The 14,540-nt window shown below is 36.0% G+C and overlaps 1 protein-coding gene across 6 annotated transcripts in view; it reads right to left on the reverse strand.

Annotated features, from left to right (window-relative positions):
• Positions 1-14,540, reverse strand: part of HEATR5B (HEAT repeat containing 5B) — a 108,501-nt gene that overhangs the window by 71,274 nt on the left and 22,687 nt on the right. For all 6 annotated transcript variants that reach the window (XR_002732431.2, XR_002732432.2, XM_023216346.3 and 3 more), the window contains exons 11-18: positions 14,321-14,432; positions 12,984-13,136; positions 11,367-11,466; positions 10,902-11,011; positions 9,434-9,597; positions 8,566-8,741; positions 5,568-5,673; positions 1,748-1,938 (exon numbers count right to left, since the gene is read on the reverse strand). Coding sequence is in view for 4 of the 6 variants with exons in the window: in XM_023216346.3 (XP_023072114.1) it covers positions 1,748-1,938; positions 5,568-5,673; positions 8,566-8,741; positions 9,434-9,597; positions 10,902-11,011; positions 11,367-11,466; positions 12,984-13,136; positions 14,321-14,432 (1,112 nt within the window). In the remaining 2 variants the exon portion in view is untranslated. The remainder of the gene's footprint in view (positions 1-1,747; positions 1,939-5,567; positions 5,674-8,565; positions 8,742-9,433; positions 9,598-10,901; positions 11,012-11,366; positions 11,467-12,983; positions 13,137-14,320; positions 14,433-14,540) is intronic.

The following is a 14,540-nucleotide window of genomic DNA, read 5'->3' on the forward strand; positions in this document are numbered from 1 at the left end:
ACCATAGTTTTTAAAAATGTACCATTACTTTACATAGCAGTATAAAAGAATTAAAATGCTGCCAAATATTATGACATTTCATACAAAATTTAAGAAAAATCCCAGTTTTAAATAAAATGTGAAAAAATGAGTAACAAAATCTTCATAATAATTATTTTAGATCACAATTAAGGATTTGAAAAAGATAATGAAGGCAAGCACTGATAATACTTGTAAACCACTAAATTGGGCAGGTATGAATAAATGAAATGCCCTTGTGTTTCAAAGTACAAAATAAATACAGTATCCTACAGATATTGAGGACACATACTTTTTTTTTTTTTTTTTGAGACAGAGTCTTGCTCTGTCACCCAGGCTGGAGAGTAATGGCATGGTCTTGGCTCACTGCAACCTCCACCTCCCAGGCTCAAGCGATCCTCCCATCTCAGCCTCCCAAGTAGATGGGACTACAGGTACAGGCAACCATGCCCAGCTAGTTTCTGTATGTTTTGTAGAGACAGGGTTTCACCATGTTGCCCAGGCTGATCCAGAATTCTTGGGCTCAAGTGATCCACCCACCTCAGTCTCCCAAAGTGCTGGGATTACAGGCAGAAGACAATGCGCCAGGCCAAGGACATACAAAATAAAACTCCTTGTAATTAAAAAAAAGATACCCTTCAAGAGCTTTCTAAAGAAACATACTCCTACTTCACCTGTTATGAACTGAGCACAAAACATTAAATGGATAACTAAGATTGTTTCTATCTTTTAATAAATCTTTAATAAAAAGCTATTTCATAATCAATGGAAAATATTTGGAAAGAGGAAAACTAATCTATTGCTAGAAAATAGCAGCAATCATTCTGCAGAAGATTAAGTGTCTGGTTATATTTTAACTGTTTTCTGCCTGCTCATATTATCCTTAGTGCATTAGGGCATTATCGAATAACCAATCAAACTGCCATTCACAAGTCAAGACAAGGAAAGCTATTTACAGATATGCAATAATTCAGCAAATACATATTCTTCAGAACTACTACTTCATAGCCACTGCTTCATACTCTTTCTCTTTTATTAATGATCATGATGTAGTTTGGTATATTTAATACTCAATATACACGATAGCTAAGAATGATATAATTTACATAACACAGTGTTAATTCTTGACAATCCTTGATTTTTAATTTCTCTACTTATGTACTTGATTAACAACTCGACAGTCACTAATAACTGCAACTCATCACCTTAATGATACTTATTTGGGTCTCTGAGATCACTCTTTATAATTAACATGTAAGTAAATCCTTAAAACTTGATACTTAACTATTCTGTTTCAGTCATAATTTAAGAGGAAAACTTGGTAGCAGTTAGAAAAAGAATGGCTTATCCCAAAAAGTGGATAATTAACAGAAAGAATAAAGAGGGACAAGGAAAGGCAGGGAGAAGAGACAATGACTTCAGAGGACCTCTTCAGTGAATACACGTAACTAAGAGAAGTCCTTATTAACATTTTTCTTGATTCCATTAAGTAACATTCAAGAGCTGGATTAGAAGCCCTCTCCACACAGAAAGTATTTAACATATTACAACTTTCCCAGATTCTAGAGTTGAATCAACTGCTAAATTAAAAATTGACATCATTACAAAAAAACCCACAAAATATTAGCATATGTTATATACCATGTGGAAAACATATACTCCAGTTAATTATTATTTAAAAGACATCTTTGCCTACATATGAAACTTGTTAGTAAAGAAACTCACTTACTTGTCAAAGCTATATTGGGCCATTCTAGCAATAAAAGTTGCTTCTCCAACCACCTGAGCCATTCTTCCAAGAGCTTCCCCTGCCGCACAACGTAGGATGGGGTTTGGGTTGTCCAGAGCACCCATAACCAGTGTTAGAGCAGATTTACGAACTTCCTCAGGTCCTAAAGTACTTTTGTTTTCAGCTAAGCCCTACATTAAAAAAAAAAAAAAAAAAAAAAGACAGCAATTCATAATTCATGATTTTTTTTTTTTTTTTTTTTAAAGCAAGGTCTTGCTCCCTTGCCCAGGCTGGAGTGCAGTGGCACAATCACTGCTCACTACAGCCTCGACCTTCTGAGCTTAAGCAATCCTCTCACCTCAGCCTCCTGAGTAACTGGGACTGTAGGTGCGTGCCTGCAAAAAATTAGCCTGCTGGGCTAATTTTAAAAAAATTTTTGTAGAGACAGGGTCTTACTATGTTGCCCAGGCTGGTCTCAAACTCCTGAGCTCAAGCAGTCCTCCTGCCTGAGCCTCCTAACGTGCTGGGATTATAGGCACACCTGGCGTTGCAATTCATATCAAATAAAGGAAAAATATATGCTGCAATCTTTCTAAAATATACATACATCTTCATAAGTTATTGTCTTCAGTCAATTTTCACATGTATGTACTAACGCCTAGAATCTGTAACTGTTAAATTCATGGTAATTACTTTCCTAAATACGATTTCAGAATATGATCTATAAAACATTCCCTAATTACAAAGAGTGTCTCTATTCAAAGACTAGTACTTAAAAGTTGCTTACATATATTAAGGACACTGTATTACTAAATCAACCATTATTTAACTGAAATTTATCACTCTAAGGAAACATTCTCCTATTTCACCTGTTATGAAATAGAGCACAAACCATTAAACGGATTGGTTCTATCTTTTAAGACATCTTTAACAAAAAAGTGATTTCAGAATCAACGGCAAATATTTGGAAAGAGGAAAACTCTTGATGAGTATGAAACTTCGAATAGTTTATATAAAAATTTCACAGAAGACAATTATATGACTTAAACAGTGTAATCAACATATATCTAAAAACAAAATGAGGCCGGGCGTGGTTGCTCACACCTGTAATCCCAGTACTTTGGGAGGCCAAGGTGGGGAGATCATGAGGTCAGGAGATCGAGACCATCCTGGCCAACATGGTGAAACCCTGTCTCTTCTAAAAATACAAAAAAAAAAAATTAGCTGGGTGTGGCTGCATGTGCCTGCAATCCCAGCTACTCAGGAGACTGAGGCAGGAGAATCGCCTGAACCTGGGAGGCGGAGATGAGACTGCAGTGAGCCAACATCATACCACTGCACTCCAGCCTGGCGACAGAGCGAGACTCCATCTCCAAAAAAACAAAACAAAACAAAACAAAATAAAATAAACAAATGAGGTGGCCAGGTGCAGTGGCTCACGCCTGTAATCCCAGCACTTTGGAAAGCCGAGGGGGGCAGATCATGAGGTCAGGAGATTGAGACCATCCTGGCCAAAATGGTGAAACCCCGTCTCTGCTAAAAATACAAAAATTAGCTGGACATGATGGCGCGTGCCTGTAATCCCAGCTACTCGGGAGGCTGAGGCAGGAGAATCGCTTGAACCCAGGAGGCGGAGGTTGTAGTGAGCCGAGATCACGCCACTGCACTCCAGCCTGGCAACAGGGTGAAGCTCCATCTCAAAAAAAAAAAAAAAGATGGTTAAAAAAAAAAATAATCAGTAACTGAATGAAGTAGTTTGTTCATCATATTAAATGTCACTCTCTTTGTTCTCACTGTACTTACCACCCTGGAACTTAATTTACTTATTTGAGACCAAAAATCTATGTCACATTGCATGGGGAAAATGTTAACTACAACAGAGGCATTAGCATATCTATGAAGAAAAGTGTAATCGGTACAGCAACATTACAGTTGGTTCACCATTCTCCCAATCACTGAAGGAGATCATGACCACCCCATTCCTTTTTTAAAAAACTCACAGGTCCAAATTAGTTGACGGTCTCTTCATAGAGTATATACTAATGGTTATATAAATGGTCCAAACCTGTATTTTTTTTTTTTTTTTTCTGAGAGACAGTCTTGCTCTGTCCCCCAGGCTGGAGTGCAATGGCATGATCTCGGTTCACTGCAACCTCCGCCTCCCAGGTTTAAGTGATTCTCCTGCCTCAGCCTCCCTGGTAGCTGGGATTACAGGTGCCTGACACCATGCCCGGCTAATTTTTGTATTTTTAGTAGAGATGGGGTTTCACCATGTTGGCCAGGTTGGTCTCAAACTCTTGACCTCAGGTGATACCCCCGCCTTGGCCTCCCAAAGTGCTGGGATTACCACCATGCCTGGCCCCAAACCTTTATTTCTATAATCAATGCCTATATATGTCCCTTTTCCCCTGATGTTTACAAAACATGACTTAAGTCAGGCTTAAGACATGCTCATGCAAACACGTATTTGTTACCATTTTACTTTAAAACAATACTTTAAGCTTAGTGCTAAATAATATAAAAAGTATTCAAATATGTTATGATAGAGTGCCTAATATGATGCATGAACTCCGTGAGATAGGCAAAATATTTGTAACAGTGGTCCCCTCTGGGACACATTCCAAGGACCACCTTGGATGTCTGACCATGGGATTAGGAACCTGATTGCTGTCAATGGGAACTTGTTTCTGTTCACATCTTCTACTCACAAACTTAATGCCTTTTCCATTTTAACTAGGCACTTACCACATACCGTGGCCGTAATTTTTGTAATTTGCGATGGGACAGCAAAACTAACACAAATTCCTCTTTCCTTCTTCACAATTTCAGACAGAAGACTTGTCCTTCCTGTAGATCTCAGCAATTTTGGCACATGATATTATTTCTTTCCTTCTTGAGAACTTTCTCTTTTTCACTTACAGGAAGCACTTTACAGCTTCCCTTTGGCATATCCAAACTGCCAGAATCACTACTTCTGCACTTTGGGGCCAGTATGAAGTAAAATAAGGGTTACCTGAACATACGTGCTGCCATACCGCAGCAGCCCATCAGATAACTGAGACAGATGGTGACTAAGTGACTAGCAGACAGGTAGGGCAGAAAGTGTGGAATCACTGGACAATGAGATGATTTTCGTCCTAGGCAGGACAGGGCAAGATGAAGCAGGACTGCACAAGATTTTATCATGCTACTCACAATGCTGCACAACTGAAAACTTATAAATTATTTCTGGAATTTTCCATTTAAAGTATTTTCAAACCACAGTTGACCATAGGTAACTGAAACTGCAGAAAGCAAAACTGTGGATAAGGAAGGGACTACTGTATTCTACTTCATACCTGTAGAAACTACAATTCAAAAAAAGTTTAAAAAGGTTAAGGAAATTACTCTGGACACAAACCTACAGCAGCTTAACTAGAACACAATCTCTAAATGCAACATTCTTTCAACTATATAACACTGCCTCACATGATTTATGGCCTAAACCACAAATCAAGCTTCAGTTCTATTTAGTTAACCTTCAGTAGAATATCAGATTTCATTCATCAAACATCTTTGAAAATTCTGAAAGAATTTATTGGCACTTGTAAAATCTGAAGTTCAAACTGAAACATAAACTTTAACAACATTAAAATATAAAACGCTTATTTAACTACACCGAGCCTTAACATAAAGTTTCAAGTAATTTAATTAAGCTAATATAAAGGCATAGTTACCAAGTGATATACATATAAACATTATAATAATCTTGCTATATCTGGCTTATTAAATGCATTAATTAAAATCTTATTTCAGAATAGCACATTTTAAAAGTAAATACCTTTAGTGCACTAAGAACAGCAGTAAATATGTTAAGCTGCACAGCCTGCTGGCGAACACCTTTAGCTTGTTTAACACATTCAGCAAAGTGATCCAACATTTGTAATCTATAACAAGAAGAAAAAAATCACATTAGAGACAAATTTTATTCCAATATGGCTCAAAAACCGATAAGAAGAGTACGAGTTAATTGTTTAGCAAATAATTCCCCACGCTATCTCTTTTCTATTTCATTCCCACAGCTAGTCCAAACCAGATCTCCTTCTCCCAAATTATTATACAGACATGCGGTTATTAAATGGAACAAGACAAGAGACTAGATATTAAGTTTCAATTAACAAAATAAGGTCATAATTGCAGTGGTCCTCAACATTAACAGCAGTGTCCAACAAAGCACCTGGCATCTAGTAAATGCTCAAGGTTTCTTGTACAGATAACAATCATTAATTATGTAACTCTGTGGAAGATTTTTAAGTTAGAAAATTTTTAATGTAGTATAATTCTTTTTCCTTTTTTAAAAATACTCTTAGAATAGTACCTCATGTCCTAGCCTCCAAAGCTTTCGAGAAAGTTCAAAAAAGATTTAGCTTTGGCTAACTTTTTAAAATCTAAAAAACCAGAAGTGAATTGTTCATTGTATTAATATAAAAAAAAAGAATCGGTTTATTAAAAAAAAATCCATGGCCACCTTAGATGATTTTTCTCTTTTTCTTTTGAGACAGAGTTTTGCTCTTGTTGCCCAGGCTGGAGTGCAATGGCACAATCTTGGCTCACCACAATCTCTGCCTCCCAGGTTCAAGCAATTCTCCTGCCTCAGCCTCCCGAGCAGCTGGGATTACAGGCATGTGCCACCACGTCCGGCTAATTTTGTATTTTTGGTAGAGACCGGGTTTCTCCATGTTGCTCAGGCTGGTCTCAAACTCCTGACCTCAAGTGATCCGCCCTGAGCACCTCGGCCTCCCAAAGTGCCGGGATTACAGGCGTGAGCCACCACGCCCTGTCTTTTTTTTTGGAGACTGAGTTTTCCTCTTGTTGCCTAGGCTGGAGTGCAATGGTACAATCTTGCCTCCCTGCAACCTCTGCCTCCTGGGTTCAAATGATTCTCCTGCCTCAGCCTCCTGAGTAGCTGGGACTACAGGTGTTCACCACTACACCCAGCTAATTTTGTATTTTTAGTAGAGACAGGATTTCACCATGTTGGCCAGATTGGTCTTGAACTCCTGACCTCAGGTGATCTACCCACTTTGGCCTCCCGAAGTGCTGGGATTACAAGTGGGAGCCACCATACCCGGCCCATTTCAGAAGATTTTGATAAAAAGAGAGTGAGATAGTATTCTTCTAAAAAGAAATGATGTGAAACAAAAGAATCCAAGGAAGTTGGATTTAGTACTAAGACAATTATGACCTAAAGTTGGTAATAAAATCTCCCTGAGGTCGCTGTAATTATGGATTTAAAGCTCAATTTACAATAGTCCACAGGTCTCAGGTCAAAGCATTCTTCAAAACTCACATGAAGATATAGGTTCAGATGTAAGTGTATACACACACATTTTGATGTGCTTTAAAAAACTTTTAAAAGTAAGTACCTTTAGTGCACTAAGAACAGCAGTAAATATATTAAGCTGCACAGCCTGCTGGTTAAAAACCAAAGTAGGATCACTTATAGCTTTTTACCTTTTTAATTTACATTGTATCATGAGCATCTTCTATCAAAACATTGTTTCTACACAAATGGACTTTCTATTATTTATTCACTTATCCTGCTGTTGGATATTTATGTTATTATGTTTATATTTTTAATAGAATTTATTTATTTATACTTCATCTTATTCTATAAAAGCAATCATATAGAATTAAGATAATCCTGGATTTCAGTTATAACTTTCATAACTAGTTGTATAACCTTGGGTAAACCAAAAACTCTTAGATATGGAGTTCCTTAAGATTTAAAACCAAAATGTTAAAATAGATGCTTTATAAGATTCTTCCACCTTTAACATCATTTAACATTTATGTGGCAACCAAATGTTCTTAAAGATATTTAGGTAGGGTACAGTTTCATATTTAAACTTTTTTCTCCTCAAATGAAAGAGAAATTAATCAAGTAACCTACATATTTAAAGATATATTTTTTCTCCTCAAATGAAAAAGCAATTAATCAAGTAACCTACATATTAAAAACATTTTTTATTTTGTAATTTTTGTAGAGATGAGTGTCTCACTATGTTTCCCAGGCTGGTCTCAAACTCCTGGCCTCAAGCAATTCTCTTGCCTTAGCCTCCCAAAGTGCTGGGATTGCAGACATAAGCCACCACACCAGACTCAACAATATTTCTAAGGCATTTTAATTTTGTAAAGCTTTTAAGTTATCTGTGATGGTCTTGTATTAATTCATTTCTGTTTTCCTTTTGGGAAAATCACAACATGCAAACTGCCTACTAAAGCTAGGAATAGTGTCTATGGATATAGAATATAGCAAACCAAAATGCTTCTATTACAAAAAGAACCAATTATGTTAGTTTCCAAGTTCTAGACTTGAATCATCTCACAAATGCTATTAGGGAGTGGAATTTTCACCCATTTACTTCTTCAACAACAAAGTCAACAGGCTTAGCAAATTGACGTCTTTAATTAAAGATATAGTCAAGACCTACTTATGAACTATCAAACGAACTATTATAATGCATTTTTTTTGCCAATAGCTGTCATTTCTAGCATATATAATGAAAATTTTGTTAAGGAATACACAGTTCACAATGGAACGGATATCAGATGCTAGTTCACAGGGTCAAATCTTACATACAGTCTCAAATTATATGGAATTTGCATGCAACTGTTTTCATCATGTATGTGTCACTTATGTTAGTAAATCTGTAAGAGTACTGTTTAAGTATTATAATAACTCACTTTATTGCAGAGTTAACTGGGATGAGAAAATCTACTCTTTGTTTAATATAATATGTATTTAACAAAAATTACCTGACTGCCTTTATACTAACCGGTGTTTATAAGAAACATGAGGAAACACTACACCAAAAAGGGCCACAGAGGCATCAATGACTGAGACTCCGAGAGGGAGGGGACCAGGTACTGCTTCTCCAGCAGGTATCCGTAAATAAATGGAGGAAGGATCATGTTCCAGAGCCCCACTTCCTGATGCACTGTTTGGCTGGAGCTGCAAAAGAGTGAAATAAAAATTATTCAAAATCTACTTTAGGAAATCTACTTATTAAACATTAGGAATGAGGATTACAGCAGAGGAAAAAGGAGAAAAGGCAACAAAAAAAGAATGATTGGATCCGAACATCTGAAAACAGACCAAAATGTTAATTTGGTCATTAAAAAATCATCAGTAACACCTTCTACAATTTTAAGAAAAGCTTTATTCATTTGAAAACATGTTTACACTACCCACCTTATTGCGTGAACAATATAAGCAATAACTTAATCCCACAAACAATTATTTTAAACGGGGCTTTAATCAGTCTTTTAAAAAAGTACATAACAAATAATATATTCAGTGGGCAAAAGTTCTAAATCTTCAACCTACTAACTTATTCCTTTCCAACCTATTCCAAAACAAAACTTAAACAAAATACCAAAAACCAAAAAGCCAATTAAAACTCATCTTTATCATAGCCACCACAAGGTATCTAAATACAAAGAATATTAAATAAAGACAATTTGCCAAATTCTAACTCTTCCTGTTTAGCTTTTTTCACTACCATCAGGATGCCATCTGTAAGTGTCTAAGAACACTGAAGGATTAAACCTTTCTATACACTATTTTGTTTTTAAGTGATAATGTATAATAGGACCATTGTTTCAGATTAAGTCAGTATTTCATTTCCCTGTATGGTTTATTACCTGGTCCTCAATTGATTTATGATCAGTTTCCTGAAGCCAAGAACCAAGAAGAACACTATCATCATAATGGCAGAGGGATCTGAGGAGGGAAGTAGTTGTGTTGGCTGAGTTGTCAGTCAAAGTGAATTCCGCTACCAGTTCTCTAAGAAGTGCATTAAAAGATCCTAAAAAACAGAACTTCAGATCAGATTAAAAAGAATAATTTTTGTGAAAATTATAATCATTGCCCACAAAGAGCTGCAACATGTTCAACAGGAATAAAATAATTAAGTCTCTGTTCTCTTCTTTAAAAAAATCTATTATTTAAATGCTGGTTTTAATATACAATAATGGTACTTCCTTTCATATACTGTATTGTGTCTTTTTGCCCAAATTATTTAAAATAACCAAAAAACTCAAATAGAGGAAAGAGAGGCGCGCGCCATAGCATGCTTGTAGTCCCAGCTACTCAGCAGGCTGAGGCGGGAGGATTGCTTGAGCCTAAGAGATTGAGACAAACCTCTGCAACACAGCAAGACCCTGTCTGAAACATACACACACAAAAAGATACTTTATTTTAAATATATTAAATGTGATATGATGATTATTTACTATTTATTGCCCAATAATGTATAAACAATGAACCATAGCACACCAAAATTCCTAGGCATGATGATACTAGAAAGAAATCAATGGTTTACTTACTATTAATGTTTTATATAATATTTGATTTCTCCCTCCAGATCCTTGAATTATTGGCTATATTATAATATACAGGAAGCATATTGGCTATATTACAATATATAGGAAGCATTAAAAGTGCATACTTTGGGCCAGGCGTGGTGGCTCAAGCCTGTAATCCCAGCACTTTGGGAGGCCGAGATGGGCGGATCACGAGGTCAGGAAATTGAGACCATCCTGGCCAATGCGGTGAAACCCCGTCTCTACTAAAAAAATACAAAAAACTAGCCAGGCGAGGTGGTGGGCGCCTGTAGTCCCAGCTACTCAGGAGGCTGAGGCAGGAGAATGGCATAAACCTGGGAGGCGGAGCTTGCAGTGAGCTGAGATCCGGCCACTGTACTCCAGCCTGGGCGACACAGCGAGACTCCGTCTCAAAAAAAAAAAAGTGCATACTTTGAAGATAAACCAGCTAGATTTGAATCCAAGCTCTGCCACTTAACTACCTCTAAGTCTTGGGTAAGTTAAGTTTCTTTAAGTCTCTCAATCTGAGATTCTTCATCTATAAAATAGGACTAATGGCCTCATAAGTTGCAATAGAGTCAAAGAAGCTAATACATGCAAACGGATAAAAATGAGACCCAGAACACAGTAAGCAGTCAACAAGCGTTAGCTACTCTACATGAAGAAAAATAAAATGGTGACCTTCCTTTGCAAAGTAAGTCAGCGGGAAAGCCTTGGACAGACTTTATAACACAGTGAAGAACTGTAAAGAAAAATTTTTATCAGATACCACAAATTTTTAATTTACCTTCATAAGTTTTTGGAGGTAACAAAGCCAAGATATCATAAAGTCTTAAACGGACCATTGCAGCACTGGCTTTCAGATGAGCTCCATGGGCTTTAATTACAGACGGAATGCTAAAATATCAAAAACATAGTTGGTATTGGCTTACCAGAATAAGTATTACTTATACATTTTTTTAGCAACGTATCAATGTACTGTCAAAGTACATTGATAAGTAAACATTTTCATTTTGGCTTACGTTGTGATCTTCACTGTAACAAAAACACTTTAAGATACAACTGCATTTCAGTCCACATCATTGCTGTAATTTGTAAAGTTATATTACAAAAATACAGTTTTATATGTTTCCTAGATGATTCTAGAAGAACAAAACATGGCTGAGAAGTATTACATTTAATTATATATTATAATTTGTTATATATTTAATATATAAAATAGGATGTGAACTTGTCCTAATTGCTTACTTACTGTGACATCATGGTCATGGCACATTCAATAGGGGTCATCAATTTTCGAATCACATCTTCAGTTAGGAGCTCAGGACAATGTGCAACAAAGCTCCTCATGGCTAAAATGTTTAAAAGGACAAATTTGGGGTAGCTTTTGTGAACATGAATTTACAAAATTGTATAAATATAAAGGCAGTTATAATATTTAATTATTACAACATATAAGGTTCTGAAACCATGTCGAACCAAAAGGAAAACTTGCAACAACTACAAAGAAAAATCATGGAAAAGGCTAGAAAAAAGGTGGACAGAAAAATGGAGGAAGAGAAGGTACTGGTTAGAGAGATTTCTGTGGGTGGAAATTCAGAGGACTATAATCCCATAGGAATTCAGATGACTACAAAGAAAGAAATTTTAAGGCACTGTTTATAAACATATCCATTTATGTGTATAAACAATGCCTTAAAATTTACATGAATTTTTACATATATTTTTGCAATTTTTACAGATACATATGTATACATGTGTATATGTATATATATATTTTTTTGAGACGGAGTCTCGCTCTGTCACCCAGGCTGGAGTGCAGTGGCGGGATCTCGGCTGACTACAACCTCCACATCACTGCAACCTCCATGTCCCAGGTTCAAGCAATTCTGTCTCAGTCTCCCGAGTAGCTGGGACTACAGGTGGCCGCCACCACGCCTGGTTAATTTTTGTATCTTTAGTAGAGATGAGGTTTCATCATATTGGTCAGGCGTGTCTAGAACTCCTGACAGTGATCCACCTGCCTTGGCCTCTCAAAGTGCTAGGATTACAGGCATGAGCCACCACACACGGCCACTACATATATTTTTGCATTTTGAATTTTTACATATATTTACATAAATATATATGTATACAAACAAAAATGGTCCAGTGAGAAAAAATATTTTTATTGGCCCTTCAGCAATAGAGCCAAGACTAAAACACCTCCTAGATGTGTGAGTAAAGGTGCCCCCTTGACTGGCTGCCCTTGTGGTTAAACATGTATCTCTCTCCCAGTTTGGAAAAAGAAGTAGTTTTCACCCTGGGATAAACCAAAAAAGAACTGGGACATCCAATGTCATTCTAGTTCTCAAATGAAACAAAACCTTAGCATTTCCTGTAACTCCCAGACAAAAACAACTGTATCTGTAATTTTTGTAATGTTGGTATCTGAAAAATATATTAAGGTTTGGAGATTTGATAAGGATGTAAAAAAACAGCTGTTTCTCCATTATGAAAAGACTAACTGCAAATGCAATCACTTTGGTAACTCTGAGTTTCTTTTTCTTTAAATAGCTGCTGGGTTTTTTTTTTTTTTTTTTCACATGGTGACTCAGTGCTTCTTTGACAGGTAAGACAGCAACAAGTGGGAATAAGAGGACTGGGTTCTAGTTCCTGTCTAACCACCGGGTCTAAACACTTTTTCAGAGTCTCGGTTTTTCAGAGTCCCTTCAATTTTATTACAAAATTAGCAAACTGAAGTGGATCATTTATAAAGCTTTTTTAAAATCTAAAAGCCTATGAATTTATCATGACCTAGTTTCTTTTACTTTACAAATATTTTAGTAATATCCTAACATTATGAAAGCACAATCCTTTCAGTTCTTACCACATAGGGCTCCAGCACGACCTTCCAAAGTTACCTGCCAGGTAAAAGAATCGCCTCGGGCCTTCTCAGCTTCCAATTCCTTTAAGGAACGTGGGAAAACATTTCGCCATAATAACAACATCTTGGGCAGATGGTAACGAACAACAGATGGTCCTAACCAAGAAAATGAGAATACAAAACCATGTATATGTAACAAACCTTACAAACAGGTGTCAAAGAAAATGAGCCCAACACAAACTTTACGTAATTTTAGAGATGAAAATAGAGTAAAATACTGATATTTAACAGTATCTGTCATTTCACTCTATTTTGATCTCTAAAATTACATTATTTTCAAACTTTATTCACTGATTAAAATATAGATCAAAGCATAATAAAATTCACCTTAAACTATCAATACTTCTGGGATCCAAACATAAAATACACAAAAAGCAATTTTTAAAGGATTACCCAACTGTATTGAGAATGGTGGATTGCATATTATCAATAAAATATATCTGGGACACATTCTATGAGGTCTTTTTCATATATATATGTATATAAACAGATACACCCACTCCCACACACATACATATACATATTCCTCAGTTTTGGGGGTAATTTATATGGTCAATTTAGTTTCATGGAGAAGTAATAAATTCAGACCTAGGAATCTATATTTACACTGCTAAATAATTCATTTAACATACCACTTAACATAAACTTCTGGAAATGAGTTGCAACTTTTTATTTTCTTCAGAAGAGAAAAGTAGGTCAAACTATAATTTCCAATAGACAGATGCTTAGATCTGTATCATAACTTTGTAGTACACATATGCACACACTTTTTACAGCAGCAGCTAAACATATGAACTAAAATGTGAACATGCCCCATCACAATAATAGGTATTTTTGTACTATGTACAAGTTAAATTTTGCCTGTACTGCAGATCTGTCATACTACTTAAGAGTGAAACACATTAAGCGTTACCCCAGAAAATACCAATACCAATTAAATGTGACTTTACCACTCTACTAAAATCACATTGCTGCTTTCACTTAGGGGATGGAATTTTTCCTCCTATTTTCGTCTCTTTTAAACACTAAACTCATCAGGTAGACAAAGGTTATTCTGACGGTAAAAGTGAAACTTTGCTAACAACTTTTTCATTAAATGTACTTAAGCAATAATTACCAAAAAGAGAAATCCACTAGCAAATGACGAGGAAAACAGCTTTACCATTTTTACAACTTCAATGAAAATCTAGAATGTGAAGTTTAATACTTTTAAATTAAATTTACTTTACAGGCTACTGACGGTTATAGTGTGACAAAATCCTACTCAAATATAATTATACCTAAAGTCATAAGTGCTCCAAGTAAAAGCCAGCCAGCTTGGGTGCGCTGTAAAGATAGCCTGCTATTTTGGGCAGCAGTTCGTAAAAGATCTTCAGCAATACTAACTACCATCTGCAAGAAAAGTTTAGAATTGGATTTTAATTCAAAGAAGTTAAATTAAATAAGGACACAGATAACTAGCATACTTTACTTAAAAGAAGTTGGCCAGGCGCGGTGGCT

The sequence above is a fragment of the Piliocolobus tephrosceles genome, chromosome 15 (assembly GCF_002776525.5).
Source record: "Piliocolobus tephrosceles isolate RC106 chromosome 15, ASM277652v3, whole genome shotgun sequence".
In the NCBI taxonomy this organism is placed as follows: Eukaryota; Metazoa; Chordata; class Mammalia; order Primates; family Cercopithecidae; genus Piliocolobus; species Piliocolobus tephrosceles.